The sequence below is a fragment of the Paramisgurnus dabryanus genome, chromosome 7 (genome assembly GCF_030506205.2).
Source record: "Paramisgurnus dabryanus chromosome 7, PD_genome_1.1, whole genome shotgun sequence".
NCBI classification, from domain to species: Eukaryota; Metazoa; Chordata; class Actinopteri; order Cypriniformes; family Cobitidae; genus Paramisgurnus; species Paramisgurnus dabryanus.
This window is the reverse complement of record NC_133343.1, coordinates 23,187,010-23,204,079: the sequence shown is the minus strand read 5'-3', so window position 1 is coordinate 23,204,079 and position 17,070 is coordinate 23,187,010. Positions and strand designations below refer to the sequence as shown.

The 17,070-nt window shown below is 37.0% G+C and overlaps 1 protein-coding gene across 1 annotated transcript; it reads right to left on the bottom strand.

Annotated features, from left to right (window-relative positions):
• Positions 1-9,061: 9,061 nt before the first annotated feature.
• uhmk1 (U2AF homology motif (UHM) kinase 1) lies at positions 9,062-17,018 on the bottom strand. The gene is made up of 8 exons (XM_065272703.2): positions 16,323-17,018; positions 15,902-16,194; positions 15,606-15,797; positions 11,923-12,017; positions 11,762-11,838; positions 11,584-11,682; positions 11,425-11,513; positions 9,062-10,169 (listed from the first exon to the last, which is right to left on the bottom strand). Exons 1-8 carry the CDS (start codon positions 16,627-16,629, stop codon positions 10,023-10,025), a joined length of 1,299 nt encoding a protein of 432 aa, XP_065128775.1. The 5' UTR covers positions 16,630-17,018; the 3' UTR covers positions 9,062-10,022.
• Between the last annotated feature and the right edge of the window lie 52 nt (positions 17,019-17,070).

Here is a 17,070-nt window from a genome sequence, read left to right as displayed (position 1 = left end):
TTTCTTACCAGCCAACTTTTCATTAGGAAAAGCATTGTGTTGTGTATAGTGTAGCAAAATACCACCTGTCACAAAACATGAAGGCATCAGGTTGGCATTTTTTTCCATTGAGAAAAGCATGAGTCACCACATATTCCACACTATAAATCTTTAACAATATGTAACCTTTTTTAATAAAGTAACTGACAAAGTTGATTTATGTACCAAATCCATATTTGCTCGCGTCTTGTGAAAGTTAACTGTGGACTACTAATGCAAGCAAAGTTGCAATGGGTGTTTTAGTATACATTGGTGGTCTCCAATGTGGTGCCCGCGGGCACCAGGTTGCCCACCAAAGCATATTCTACTAATAGCCTCAATTTTAATATTTATTAATGATATATTTTTTATTAACTTGTCTTCTTTTACGCATTTACATTTAAATAAAATTTTAACAACAAGTAAAACAAGCCCTCCAGATTGTTTTAGCCATTGTGGTAACCTTTGCTCACAAAAAGGTTGGAGACCCCTGATATAAATGGTAGTGCTGCCATCTAATGGTCAATAGTTCTCTGTTCATTCTTGACATTTTTATTGGAATGACAGGAGAAACCTTTGAAGCCTTTATATATACAGAAAAGGGGATCTTTATTCACGTGGTTCAGTAAAGACCATTAAATACAGACACAATGTGATGACATAAACTATTTATTTTGAGAAACATGAACATCATCCATTCCATCCACAGCTTTAGTCTTCCATAATCTTTAATGGACAAGCATCTGTTCAACTTGCATTACACAAAGATCAACAACATCACATCGTTCCACTTCAACTAACAAACACATTTAACATTCATCACAATTTCAGTCTTCAGGTGATGATTTTTCTACTTTGTAAAATGTTCAAATTCAAGTTTCAATGGTTTTAGGAGTTTAAGGCAGAGCTTTATAATAATTTATGTTTGCAACCAATTGCATCTTTTGAAACAGAAACAGAAAATAAAAGCCATAATGTCAGAATTAATGCCAAAGTGTAAGCTACAAGCAACTGTTACAACTAATGAAGGTAACGAGCATTAGTACACCTACGAAGTGAGTACTGCATTTTCATAATACAGCCTTGGAAGTTTTTATCCATTTTTATAAACGTATTATTTTGTCTGTTTCTGGTAGCTGAGTGCAACGGGAAATCTAAAGCTTTATAATGATTTCAGAAGGCAGTGTTACTGTTAAAGCTCTCTATTTTCAGCCTCAATACGAACAGCATAAAAAATAAAGGTGATTTAAATACGAAGCATTTCAAGGCTGCTTTCTTCGTCTTACTGCTTTCAAATAAACCCACGATCCACCGTATTACCATAATGCATGTATGTACCACAATGTACTGTAAACACATCCTGCAAACTGATTTGATCGTGTATAGTGAATCATATATTATTTCATACTATACACTGCATACTTCGGTAGTGTCAGCATTATTATAATGGCTTAACTACAAACAGCAGATTAAACATGAAACTTAGATCTGCTGTGCTAGTGTCCCCATCTGTTATACTGACTCATCACTTACCCCGTACCAAAACTGACCATGCATTAAATAGCAACTGCTAAATCTTCACTGAACAATTACAAACAAACTTTCTGAAGCGTTCTTGATTGTTCGGTGTTTATTTCAAAACACCCCAAGCAAAGTCTTTTGGCTGTAGCCCATATAGATTCATATCCATTCATGATTTATTGTCTCTATAAGTTCACACAAAACCTAATGATTGCAGTGTCACAAAAATCTTGGCTTTTCCTTGGAATATCACAAGGAATCTGTCAAATAGTATATGGTATGTATGATTTCTTCTTGACTAGAAGTATTAAAACCAAAAAATCAGCAAAAGCAGTCGATATATTTTTTTAAACAATGTCTGGATCTTCACTGAAGGTTATAGAGGAATGATAAATCTTTATTATAACTATAAGGGTAAAGGATCGTTGGCTCAGTTTTTATATTCCTGATCATAAACTCGAAAACGTGGTAAGGATTGATATACATCTTTTAAAAATCACTATTAAGCTTGTTCAAACTTGTTCTTTTACCCTTTTCAGATTATTAAGCATGATAAAGGCCAGCCACATTGTAGCAGTCAGTTTTTGAGACATAAACTCTGGGTTGCTGGTGGGAAAAATAGAAGACTCAAGAAGAAATGTTTTTTGGCACTTTTCTTACAGTCTAGCATTTACTGATTGTTTGAAGCATACGAACGAAATCTGCCGTTCAAAAGTTTAGGATCACTCGACTGAAATCTGATGAATCGCAATATTTAGAAAATTCTGATATCAGGCTTTAGTTTCATGTACACAACAATGTAAATTTCTTTCATTAGTAAACAAAGATTTTGTAGAATTATTAATGAAGAAATCTGACATGGATGGTAATTCAAAAAGCCAGTTGATGAATACATTTTTGCTGAATAGCCCAATTTATAGTTCTACTTCATTGTCACGAGTGTGACTCAAATCGGCGACCGGTCTGGCATGGGAGTTGTTCGCTCTAACAAGGAGGTTAAAGGCCATGACCTCTAGCGTCTGTCATTAGAGAACCTCTTCAGGTCGGGGAGTGAGGTTTAATTACATTCGTGTTATCCTTTAGCTGTCAACTTAATTACTGATGAGTTTACTATTACTTAAAGGGATAGTTCACCCAAAAATTAAAATTATGTCATTAATCAGGGATGTGATTTTTCCGGATTAATCCGGAATTCCGGATTTTCCGACCTGAAAATGTGACCTACGTGAATCATGCAGATATGTAAAAAAAAAAAAAATAGGGGGGGGGGTATCTCAAAGCCGTCGACATGGTAACCCGGGACGGAACCACAATCGCCGTCCCCGCGCAACAGGGCCACACCGGGCAGCACGTAAGATGACAAAGAGATGCATTTTCCTTCCTTTCCAAGTACCAACAAGGACGTGTTTCTGACCGTTCGCAAATGGCGGATGGCGAAGTATGATTGTATTCACCAATCAGACCCGATCGTTTCTCTCCTCTCTTCTCCTCATTTGCGACGTTTGGCTGTCACTCGCGTGACGCGAAACAAAGCGGCAAACATATACACGTCGGTTTACTTGGTGAATTTGGAGCAGCAATTTTCACAGAAATGAGAGGAAAAACGAGCGCCATTGCAGAAAATCCTGGTGGCGACTGTGAGAGGGACGATGCAACAATATTGGTTCCGAAAAAAGGCAAGGAAATAAGTTACCTCTGAACGTTTCTAAATCGGAAGGCTGCAGCCTCCGGAGGTCTTATAGGCTGCATAAGTCATCGAGCCTGGTTTAACCTAACTGAGCATTACATTCGTGCATGAAACCTGATCGACGAACACGGAGGGGCGGGAGTCGCGGGACGGAGTGGAGTCTAGAGTGATGTTTCTTCAGGCTCCGGCGTGAATATAAATGACAGACACTTCAACCGCTTTTTCATCACTGCGTTTTCTCTTCTTAAGTTCGGTAAAAACACATAATGTGCATAAAATCTTGTTTAAGAATCTGTTTTATAATGAGAATCTCTCTTTCAGCGCGCCTCTGTGTGTGTTTGCGCCGCGCGACAGCCGATTTGAATCTGACAGAGTTCGTCACTGTACATTAAAAATCCCACACGAACATTACAGCGTAAATGCAAGGATTAAGATTGATTTTATATACAACAGATAATCTAGATACATTTACCCTAATAAGTTTTTAAAAACATGGTAATGTTTTAATGTTTTGCTTTAGTGTTTTAATGTCAGACAATCATTGAAATGAGGGGAAAATGAAGAGAAAGGCAGCAGATATAACATCCTTCTTCAGAAAGAGTAGCAAAAAACAGCCAAACAAATCTTAGTAAAATACATTAAAGTAGCCTTCAAAATTCACATGATTTTTTGGTCTCTAGTTTTTTCAGCAATGGGAGATATAAATTCTGGTTTCAAAATTTCAAAAGTTTTATTTGATTAAATAGTTAAAAAAACATGGAGGTTGAATTATGACTATAAATTGTATGTTAATCTCAATTCATTTTAATAAAAATTAAAGTATTGTAGCAATTGTATGTTATACATTATTCTGATTAACACACTATAATACTTAAAAGTATTTTAAGGTTGGATGATAGAGATTTTATATGCCACCCCAGAGTAACTGCTGGCCCCTGCCTGGCCACCCCTATGAAAAATCCCTTGCTCTGCCACTGATTAGCAAAACACAAAAAAATACATTATATTATAAATCTTTACCCGGACAAGTGACTTTTGTGCATGGACAAGTGAAACACAAATTTACTTGTCCAAAGGACAAGTTCCTCAAAAAGTTAATGTCAAGCCCTGATAAACATATTACAACAATTTACGATTAACTAAGAATAATAGTAAACTTCATAATTGTTAATATTGTGACTCTTGATGAGTCTTGATGACGTATGCAGCTTAGAAATGCGACCTCCGGAAGGCTGCAGACTTAGGATTGAGAAACGGCCTCTGTATCATCGTTTGTTTCAAAGGTTTCGTGTTTTTAAAGTTTTAAGGTTGACCAGTTTGATTAAAATAAATAGCTCCTGTACTTTTTTGTACAATTACTTTTATTTATTAGTGTCAACCTTCTATTGTTCATGTTTAACAGCTAACAAAGTTACTCATCTACAGGGGTCTAAAATTAGAAAAAGAGACCTTTAAGACACTTTATTATAACTAAAGGTCCTGTGTAGCACATTTTACAGATATTTGTATTAAAAAAATACTCTGGTAAAAATAGAAGTACTGATTTAACTTCTTTACTCAAGTAAAAGTATCAAAGTAGGCTTGGGAATTTTCTTAAAGTATAAAATTAAAAGTAGCCATGCCTTTAGTTCTTTATAAGCCATTGTCTACATTTTATTTGGATGTCGGCAAAATAGGCCTTCTTTTGACATGAACATTTGCATGTTGCACATTTAGCTGTTAAAGTTGTGTAAAAATGCAAAACCAAAATAAGTTAAAACATATTTTTTATCATGGTTGTTGATATAGAGAGAGGTGGTGATGGAGCAGTGGACAAGATACTTGGCTTTTGATTCCCACTGTTTACACATCCACCAAATAAGTTGTTATGTGTCATACTGTACAAAAAAGTTGCATGTTGCACATCTAGCTGTAAAATAAATTAAAATGTGTTTTTTTGTTCAAATAAGTTGTTATGGGTCCTACTTTACTATCCGTATAGATCCGCCACCAGTTTGATTGGCGTGTGTGTGTGTGGGGGGGGGGTCTCAATATATTTTCCTGCTTTTTTGTCCTTAGCCAATCACATGCCTGATTAATGACTCACCCTCATGCCGTTCCAAACTCGTAAGACCTCCGTTCATCTTTTAAGATATTTTATATTTAGTCCGAGATCTTTCTGACCCTCCATTAAAAATCTATGTACGGTATACTGTCCAAAAGGTCATAAAAACACCAAAGTAGTCCATGTGACATCAGCGGGTCAGTTAGAATTTGTTGAAGCATCGAAAATACATTTTGGTCCAAAAATAGCAAAAATTATGACTTTATTCAGCATTGTCTTCTCTTCCGGGTCTGTTGTGAACCACATGCATAACGTTTATGCTTCAGTTTTTTATAAATTGAGCAGGAGCGCCATCTAGTGTATAATAGCAGAATTACAGATTACCGTAAAAACTTGCCAGGGAAGCGTCATTGGCAGGGAAATGTTTTTTCTTAAAAAGATAACTCGTCAATCGTGGGAAAAGTGTTTAAAAAAGTGGAAAAAATGTAACGATGAAGAATCAGTCAGTGACCCTAAACTTCTGGACGGTACTGTAGATAAACTGAAATGATCCCTGACAGACCACCTATCTCTGGTCCTATATGGAATTATCTGAATTTTGTCCAATTTAAATTTGTGCTTTCTAACACGAAACCCCTGAACGTATAATAGAGACATAAAGACTACATTTGTGACCTTGGACCACAAAACCAATCACAAGGGTCGATTTTTGGATATAGAGATTTATACAGAACATTCAGATAGAGATCTGAATGTTGAATAAATAAGCTTTCCATCGATATTTGGTTTGTTAAGATAGGACAACTATTTAAAAATCTGGATTCTGGGGGTGCAAAAAATCACCTTTCAAGTTGTCCAAATGAAGTTCTTAGCACTGCATCTACTCACAAAATTAATTTTTGATATATTTACGATAGGACATTTCATAATATCTTTATGAAACATGATATTTACATAATGTCCTTATGATTTTGGGCATAAAAGGAAAATTGATAATTTTGACCCATACAATGTACACTGAAAAAAAACTGTCTGGACATCGGTTGCACATAATTAAATTAGGTTTCCTTTAAAATGAAATTAACATGAATTAAAATTAATTTAATTTTAAGAAAACTTGATTCAATCATGTTGAACTGATGTATATAATTGAATAACATAAATCCAACAATTTTTTTTAAGAAAAATCATTTTAAGAAAACTTATTTCAATCATGTGCAACCGAAGATTTTTTTTCAGTGTATTTTTGGCTTTTGTTACAAATACTACTTAACCCATGCCAATTAAGATTGGTTTTGTGGTCAAAGGTCACATTTAAGCAGCTGTGATGATTTTGCTCGAGGAATCTGTCATTTGAAATGCTTTGTAGGCCTTCAATCTAAAAATAGTAATAGTTATTTTTTTATTTAATTTTGCATTTCATCAACGTCAGACTAAATTGTCAAACTGAAATCTTTTTCTTATAGAAACTGCACTTACAAAGAGCAATTTCTAGTACTTTCGATCATGGTTTTTATTTAAATGTATTATTTAATTTTTCATGATTTCTAAGATTTATATTTCATGATTTTCAAGGGTGGGAAAGAATCTTAATATCCCTAATATTTACACTGCTAAAATTCCTTGTTGCACTTTAATCAACTTGAAATTACAAATTATAAAAATAAAGTTAAAATAATTTAAGCTAATTCATCTCTAAAATGAATTATAAATTCAAGCTGATTAAACTTAAAAATGTAAGTGCAACAAAGAATTTATTACAGTGTATAAATTCTCTGAATATCATTTTTGTATTGTGCTAATGTATATCATTATTGAATATATATAGTAATTATTTAACATCATTTAAGTCAATGATTTGCTCACAGTAAGTGTTCTCCAGCTCAATCTGGAAGAGTCATAAAAAGTAAGAAAGACATGAAAATAGACTTCTTATTGTAAACCGCTTTCTCAGCAATGTGATTCATCAGTAGTCCATGACTATTCATGTTTTTAATAAGATCTTCTTAATAATCATCAATCATTCATCTGAGCTCAAACAGGCTCTTTGTTTGGGAAGTTAATCCCTAAATCTAACATGACAGATGACTACATTTTAACATCCCAAAGCACAAACGCTTCTAATAACTGGATTTTCCCATCCAAAATACAATGCCACACATTGTCAGCCATACAGATTTATATCGTCAGCATATTTTAAGGTTTCTTGCGCATCTACATAACTCTCATAAATATGATCACCACTGAAGTAAAAGACACAGAAAGAGAAACGTGTATAAAGCTTTGATCAATCACACATCTAGGCTCAGAGTCTGAATTTAAGCAATGTAAATGTCCTAGATCTGGAATGGCACACTCAGAACGTGCATTTTGCAAATTGTCTTTTCCTTACGGAAACGCTCACAAAGACAAAACATCTATTAGCCACAACATGAACTCTTTTTGCATTCACGTAAACCTGTTCTTTTCTCACATTGCCTTGTACACTAATCATTTGGAATTGGAAATAAATGCGGACAGAGCAAAGAATGGCTTTGCAGTTTGATAGAAACTCAAATTTTGTTTTAAAAGAATCTGGAAGACTACAACAAACCATCCTAAAATCCTATCACGGATAACTGCTCATGTCAGAAAGCTCCAAAATGTCATGCAATCAAAAAACAGACACAAACACACCAAAACCAGGAACGCATACAGCCATCACAACAGGAATAGCATTGCGAATCACTCATCATTATCATATAGAAAACATAATATTCCTTATTAAAGGCATAGTTCACCCAAAAATTAAAATTATGTCATCATTTACTCATCTCATGCTCATGTTTCAAACCTGTACAAAAAAAGAAGATATTTTGAGTAATAGTTGTAACCAAACTGTTTTTTTAGCACCATTGACTATTTTTCTTTCCTACTATGATAGTCAATGGTGCTTCGGTTTCCTGCTTGACTACAAATATCTTCCTGTGTGTTCAGCAAAACAAAGAAATTAATACAGGTTTGTTACAAACTGGGTATTGACAGAATTTTCATAATCGGTAAACTATCCCTTTAACTGATACGCTAACAAGAAAAAATATACGAGTCTTTCTGAAATAATATTAAAGAGTAACTAAACCCTAAACCAACTTTTTTTAGTTAATGATCTGTAAGAATGGGGCTTTATTAGTGCTGTTCATTGATTTTTGTAAGTTTTTTGACATTTGGATATAAAGTGTTTTAATACTACAATATATGGTTAAAAAACGTCTGAGTGCTGCCCTCTTCAGGTTGAACGGTGGCTACTGCATTTGAATTTTCCTATTGGATGGTGGGTCCAAAAAATGACTCGTGACGTAAGCAGGTTCAGGATCACCACGCCCTTGTTAAGAACTCACCACACACTTAGTTCGTCCCCTCTATCTCCTTGGGATCTGCCCACTTTTTTGCATTTTTCAAATATTGCCAGTGGGTGGAGTCACGCTCTGACCAGGGGTTTAGTTACGCTTTAACTAGGGTGATATATTAGACCGTTAAAGGGATAGTTCACCCAAATATTAAAATTCTGTCATCATTTACTCACTCTCATGTTGTTACAAACCTGTATAAATTTCTCTGTTCTGATGAATATGAAGGAAGATATTGAGGAATATTTGTAATAAAACCGTTCGTGGACCCCATTGACTTCCATAGTAGGAAAAAGAATACTATGGAAGTAAATGGGGTCCACACCACGTTTTAGGTTACAAACATTTCTCAAAATATCTTCATTTGTGTTCATCAGAACATAGAAATTTATACAGGTTTGTAACAACATGAGAGTCAGTAAATGATGACAGAATTTTAGTTTTGGGGTGAACTATCCCTTTAAGGTCTTTTAAAGGTAACAGAGTACTATTCCCCCAAGCCTTCACAAATGTGTGCTATGAAAGTTTGAAATGTTGCGCTATATATATATATATATATGTTTTATAGATGTTTTGTTGTGCGTATTATAAATCAAACAGAAAAACAAGCTAAACTAATATTGTATATAATATTAGGGATTCAAGTTTAAAATGAAAGAATATATCTCCAGAAAGATTCTGACAGACATGAGAATGAGACATAAATTGTGGCTTTGTGTTAGACACAGAGTCCCATTCCAGTCAACCCTGAATAAATTCACTAAAGAATTTCCAAAACGCAAAGCAATCGCTCTGTCGTACGTTGTGCTCTATATAGAGTAGACGGCGTTGTCAGATTTCTATCTATCTTCGGCATAGTGTGGTTCAACAGCTCTCGTGGTCAAGTCGAACCACGGCACAGTGCATGCAGGCCAGTGTATTTCACCAGTAGCTTAAATATATGTGCATAATTACTGGAAATACCTACCATGACTAAAACTCACAACAAAAAAAGCTGCATAAAGTACACATATTGGAATTGTAGACATTTGAGCACTAAGTAAACCTAGTCTCTAAAGTGTTCTGTGGTATTAAGGCAGTGTAAACCAAAGCAGTGCATTATGCCACTGCAAAAAAAACAACAAAGTAGGAAAGCATAAGTATTAAATATCGAGCAGGTTTCACACGATACATACATTTGCCTTATTATTATTATTATGTGGAGGCAGGCACCAACATTTAGCTCTTTGTAACACCCAAATTAAATTTGCATGTGTGTGCCTATATTCACAACAATGTTGATCTTAGCGACACGAGTAAATCTAAAAGTTTGCCCAACAGATATGCATGGCATGGGCTTTAAAGCGGTTATTTTGGGTGCAGATTTTCACTGCACAGTTTGGTATAAGTAACCCCTCTTATAGGCACTCAGTGGGTAAAACGTAGCGACCACAAACTTGCCGTCAAACGTTCGGCCCGTCAGCAGTCTCTGAGCCTCTTTGGAGTCTCCTGCATTTGCGTACTCCACAAACACCTGCAAACAGAAGATAAATTAACTGACTGCACAACATTAAAGGGGGGGTCATGCATTCTGACTGGAATTTTTTTTCAAACATAAAAAATTCATAAGAAACCATCTTGCTTTGTTTCTTTTATGGGCAATTTCAGTACAGGAAGTACAGTGGAAGTCCTTATATGGGCACTTTAACCGTAATAGCGCACGCACACACCAACCAAGAGCTGACACTAAATCAACGTCACAGAAGAAGTGTGTTGTTGTTTGTGAGGAAATTGAAGCTTGTTTAGCTTTCCAAAGAACCCAGCATTATGAAAACAATGGATGTAGTTTGTTTATTTGGGGTAGCAGCGGAGTTGTGCGTGTGTGTTTGTGTAACACCGGATTTAGTTGATATGGAGCGGTCATGAGTGGCAGGCGGTAAGTAAAACTGCATCAAATGTCTGTTCTGTTGGCAATTGGCACGTAAACTGCATATAATGTAAATGACACGGACATGTAGTGAATCATAAGTTATCCAGAAATAGTGGGATAATGTGTTGTGTGTGTTGGTTGCTTATAACTCGCCCCGCTTGTGGTACACCTCCAGGAGCTCATATTTATTTCGAAAGTTTCATAAATCTGCTAAAAGTAAAGACTCTTTGGGTATATACAGGATGTAATATACTCTATAGGTACTCAAAATTAACAAGAGATAAGCAGAAACAGCATGTGTTACTTTAAAAACTTTAAAGGGGTCATATTATAAGATTTTTTTAAAGATGTAAATTAAGTCTTTAATGTCCCAGAGTGCTTATGTGAAGGTTTAGCTTAAAATACCCCACAGATAATTTATTATAACATGTTCAAATTCCCATTTTGTAGGTCTGAGCAAAAATGTGCAGTTTTGGGGTGTGTCCTTTAAAATGCAAATGAGCTGTTGAAATGCAAACAATGATCTAATGATGGTGGATTGTTGCAATTGAAACTCAATTGTGCGGTCAATAAATTTCTCTCTCTCTGCACTAAATGGCAACGGCGTGGTTGGATAGTGCAGATTAAGGAGCGATATTATTGTAATTGGCCTTGCTACCTACCTCACAAAACATGCAAAATCTGAAAGACCTAATTTTTCACCATTTTTTTTTACCAAAACTAAGTTACTGGGTTGTTCTTTTTCACATTTTCTATGTTGATAGAAGCACTAGGGACCCAATTGTAGAAAACATAGAAAAAGTCAGATTTTCACACTATGACCCCTTTAAAGCCACCATCATAAATGAATGGGTCTCACCTGTCCCTTCCCAGGATTTTCTTTCGGAATCAATAACGACACGACTGTGCCGTACTTCTGGCATTCTTCTTTCATGTCCTCTACGATATCTAAGAAAGCCAAGAAATAAATGCATTAACACAAGAATAAAAAATAAAAACATAAGTACGTTATACTCACCTTCATACTCGTCTTCGTTATACAGGTGACTGTCATCTATTACGTTTAGTAGTCTGAGGACAGGTGTAGGCAAGAGAACCAGATCTTCGATATGAGGTGCTAAAACCCAAAGCAGTTCCTTAAAGTCTAACTTCAAACAGCAGACCATTTAGACAATGAGATGTTAAATTGTACAAACCAAAGGGAATGCTGAAGAAAGGGTTAATCAGTGCTGCATCAGCTGTGCTTCGGAGTTTAGGGTCATTGTGAAGCATACTGGGAATGTAAAGACACATATTATCTCAATTCAGTTGTTTAATTGACTCAAATGCTTATACGTTGTTTAGTGTGTTTCCAAACCTTTTGATGAGATCCCTCAGATGATAGACAGGAATAGCAGGGTAAACCAATGCATTGCTTGAGAAGATATGATCTACTATTGCAAAACTGTTATCCTGTAGAGACACAAATCAAAAGGTTTTAGCAAACAAGGAAAAGGTCAAGGAAAATGCCATGAGGTATAAGATCACCATCATGATTTGATTTCGAACCTGGGAGTCATAATCTAATTTCAAAAATGTTTACAAGACATCTCAATTTTTCAGCATAAAGCTACTTTCCAATGCACACGATGATCGATGGCTGATTAATTTGAAGTCATTTATTTCCTATGGAGAGTCCACAGGGAGGTTATGAACAATTGCTTTGGTCAAATTTTCAGATCTAATATGAGCTTAGGATGCATTAAAAAATTTAACTTAAGCAACTATGATGAATTGTAACCATAGACTGTAAAAAAAGACAGCGCGGCGCAGCTTCCTTCAATTAAAATGAACTGAATGTAAAATGTCTGACGATGGGCGCTTACATGTTACGCACATGTCAGTTTGAATCGACGGGCAAGCTTCCGATCTCTCTGTGGAAGTGATTTAAACTGAAATTCATCGACTGGCCGCTAGAGGCAGGCTCCAAAAGGTAGTCAATTCCCATAGACCTCCATGTTAAAATGGCCAACTTTACAGTAGAAAATAATATGTTTACAGCCTGGTACAAAAATTGTTTTTGGTCTGTATAGCTAAGTTTGCCCTTCATGACAACTGTGAGGGGGTATATTTTTTGTAACTCATTCATTTAAATTAAATTAAGCCTTAAAGTTCTGCATAATTAAGGGCGTGGCCACTTGAGTGAAGGGTGAACTGCCAACGCTGTCACTAGGGTCGAGCTAGGCGGGCGTGGTTTCAGCAACCAGTCACCTCAGCTTCACCCACATCCCGCCTTTTTACCCATTTTCGGATATCCGCGAGTGATGCGCAGTGACGTGCGGCCAAGATAGCAACGGCAGGCTCCGCCTACTTTAAGGTTAAAAACGATCTTCAGAAACCTATGGGTGACGTCAAGGAAACTACGTCCATCTATTTTTACAGTCTATGGTGTGGACCCAGGGCATGCGCAGAAAGAGTCGTCCGTGGAGCCGCTTTATCAAACGTCCGCCCAAACGCTTGCGCGCCCAATATAACCACGCCCCTTGCACGTCTCATTTGACTGGCTAAAATAAGGTAAGTTAAATACAACTCATTTCGGCTGTGTAAAATAACACAGAAATCGAAAATTAATAGTTAGTTACATCTTCAATCTTCCCTCGAAGCACAGAGAGGCCGCTCAGAGAAGCTGTCAATCACAAATGTCAATCAATAAAGACACGCATCTTATTACTAGCTAAAAATTTACAATTGAAAATACATCAGTGTGATAACAACTATCTTAAAGGACCAAAACCATCTTTCAGAAAATTTAATCGGAAGTGTAATTAATTTTTCATTTTGGCCCGTTCGTTTGCATGGAGTGGGCGGGGTTTATGACTTGTACTGCAGCCAGCCACCAGGGGCCGATCAAAGATCCAGTAGCTTCACTTTTTAAGATGTATGAGGCACACCCGATTGTGACAGTTGCATCCAAATGCCGTGTGCAGTGGAAAGGCACCTTATGGGGCTGTTCACATTTTGGGTCTAAAACTGCGCGGAAAACGTGACCGCGCATAGGCCTGTCGCGATAAACGATAAATCGATTAATCGCACGGTAAATAAAATGAGCTCGATCATTTTTTTAGGCCGCGATAATTCACATTTGCATGCTTGTTTGGTTTCCTTGTCTCTCTCTCTCTCTACCAAAGAGACTGGATGACCGCTCCGTGCAACGAGTGACAAGGAGTGAACCCTCGTCAGTCATTTGTCAGTCGCATGATCTGTGTGGGGAGGGGGGACTCCTGGCGTAGCCTATCACAGTAGGAGTACTGAGGAGGATGAGAGCCGCGTGAGAAGTGTAGCAGGAGAAAACACTAGTTAAGACGAGAGTTGGAGAAAAAGATGGATTTACTAGAGGCTGTTTACACTTGTCATTAACATGCGTTTTTATCGATCGGATCACAATGTTTTACGTCTTTTCTGACTTTTCTGACACAATGTGAACAGTGCTATTTTAGCCTTTCATTGATAAACTAAAGCGGGTGATCTCCGCAGTTTCATTTTGCAAGCGTGTGAAAGTTGCGCGATCTTATTTCATCAATTGCGCTGAAAATTCAGAGAAAGCTCTAACATATAAACGTACAAAACACTGTGCAGCATGTATACTTGCTAAACAAGCAGCGGACTCCGACATAATATTAGTTTGCGTCCATATAAACTCATAATTACTCCCGCTGGCGTTCAAATGACAGCGGAGAGACTCGCCCACCGTCTCACGGACCGTCCCCTCACAGTATTCAGCACAGAAGCGGTCGAAAGTGGACAAAAGAGACGGATTTAAATACCAGGTGTAAATGTGATATGTCTCTCTCGTCCACTTGTGATCTGATCAAAAACACATCTTGATACCAAGTGTAAACAGCCAAGTTTCAAAACCAAACGCTACAGCTGCAGTGTGGGAGTACTTTGGATTTAAACCTAATGACCGAGGTGAACCACTAAACCTGAACGAACCACTAAACCTGAACGAGCCGTTATGTCGCATTTGTGGTAATAACGTAGCACTTAAAAGTGGCAACACGACAAACATGCATATGCACCTAAAACGCAATCATCCTGTTATTTTGTTCATTTCTTGTGGATATTTAAAATGTCTTCCAGTTCCAGTATTACTTATTGTTTAGAAATAAAAGTTTATAGATCTTTGAAAATGTGTATCTGCATTATTATAATGGTCCCGGAGCATCAATGTTATCGCCTATCGCAATAAATTCCGAGGCAATTTATCACCTAGCAAAATTTGTTATCGTGACAGGCCTAACCGCGCACTTTCCTTCTTCTTTCCAACGCGCCAAGTATTTTTACCTGGCTGCGGAGCTGAAGCCCTAGGCAAAATGTGAACCACCCCTAACAGTGCATTTCATTCTTTGGCAAATTAATGTGTCATTTTTGTGTAATTATTCTTTATAAAACCTGTAGTAGAGTAATACAATAAAATCAGAATAAATGGAAATAATAATAATAATAACTACATATTATACTTAATATACAATTATATAAATACAATTGTTGTTGTTCTTAAACATTATTATTGTTATTATTATTAATATTAATAATAATAACAATAATAATAATACATGTATTATTATTATTTATTATTATTATTATGTTATTATTATTGGCATATATGTGCAAAATAATAATATTAAAGATGCAAATAATTTTTTTCCCACAATGACATGTTTCATCTGTCCTTTTCTTCCCATTTTAACATTAGTTATTACTAGGGCTGCAAGATAAATCGGATGTGATAGTCATGCGCATCTTGTCATTAAAGCTGATTCCTTTAGTAGTAATAAATCAGCATCACCTGATTTCAGATGAAGCGGCATTTACTACCCAAAGCCACAGTTACCTCTTTTAAAAATATGATAATTAATACCGCTTTGTTGGCAGAATCCATTAAGAGTTAAATAAAAAATCCTCATTTACAAGAAAATATGTAAGATGCACTTAAAGGGTTTTGCATCTGAGCTCTTCATACAGTGTGTACAGCCACTTATAGCCATGTCTACTTCTGACCTTCCATTCCTGAGACTTCAGAGTTTCTTTCAGTTTGATTCCTGAGAACATCTCCAAAAGAAGGATGCCCAGACTCCATAGATCCACAGCAGTTGTGCACCCAGCACCCCCCTCCAGACCTGCTTTAGCCAATGAGTTCTGCAGCTCAGCTTCAGGAGCCCTGTAGCCATCTGTTTGGATGTACTTCACATCCTGTAAGGATTCGAAACAGACAAGAACCTCAACCATCGAACTAATCTTAAGTCTATTAAATGATTTCTGTCAGCAAATGGCAACGTATATCATGAGCTCCTCACCTGGTGTCCCTCTTTGAAGCTAAGGCCAAAATCAATGAGCTTAAAGCACTCATCATCAGCACTCCAGAGAACATTGCGGGGCTTGAGATCAGCATGCACGTAGCCTTCTCTGTGCAGGAAGCTGAGGGCCTCCAAAACATCACGGGCACAGTGTTGAATCAACCACATGGAGTGACCCTGATTACTGGCCCTGACCAGCAAATCCGATACACTCACATCCAAAAGCTCCAGCAACAGGCAGTGAGTGGACACACCAAATGGGTTGTGATTGGTGAACACACCATAGAGAGTCACTGTAGAGAGAACAGCACCCTTGAAAGATGTTATAATACTGGACCAACAGCATATTTACCTTTATGTATTATAAACAATTCATAATTTCTTCTACATTAGCTTCTATTGTCTCTATGCATGTGGTTACCGATATTTTTGTGTCCCTGTATGCCCTCCAGCACAGATCTTTCCTTCAGGTACCCATAATCTCCACCCTGCGCGTCCAACTGAAACTCTTTCACCGCCGCAGTGCTCGCCCGACCCGAGCTGACCTGGTACACCGAGGCCGACACGCCTTGACCCAAACGAGCCTGCACGTTCCAGATCTCCCCGTAAATCTCGAACAACACCGGGCTCGTCTTTTGATCCACCGCCATCGCGCTGACATTTGGACTTGCCATTTTTGCAACAGAGCCTGAACTGCAAGCCATGATATCTGCAATATCACTGAGCATCCGAGTCAACTACCATCAATAATACGCTGCGTTTGTTCCATGTGGAAAACGACAAGACGGGATCTCGACGGGATTTCGCAGAAACTCGCTAAAGGATATTTGCATAGTGCAAAAAAAATAAAGTTTACATCTACGTATCAGCTGATGACGACCGTGGTTTGTGCGACACGACGCAGCAAGTCGGATCGTACTTATCCGATAAACTGAAGCAGCACCTCAGAATACAGCAGATCCTTTAAACTCAGTTTGGGATCAAGTTGACAAATACTTGCCAATGTTTTGGCAGCCATGATCCCGGATATTACGTCATGATGTTAAAAGTCCTATGGTTCTGAGAAATTCTATATTATTTTGAGTTACTTCTTGGTTTAAAATAGCACTAAAAGACAAAACGCCCTAGATCTCTATTTGAAGCTTTAAAATAATTTGTATTACATTTGA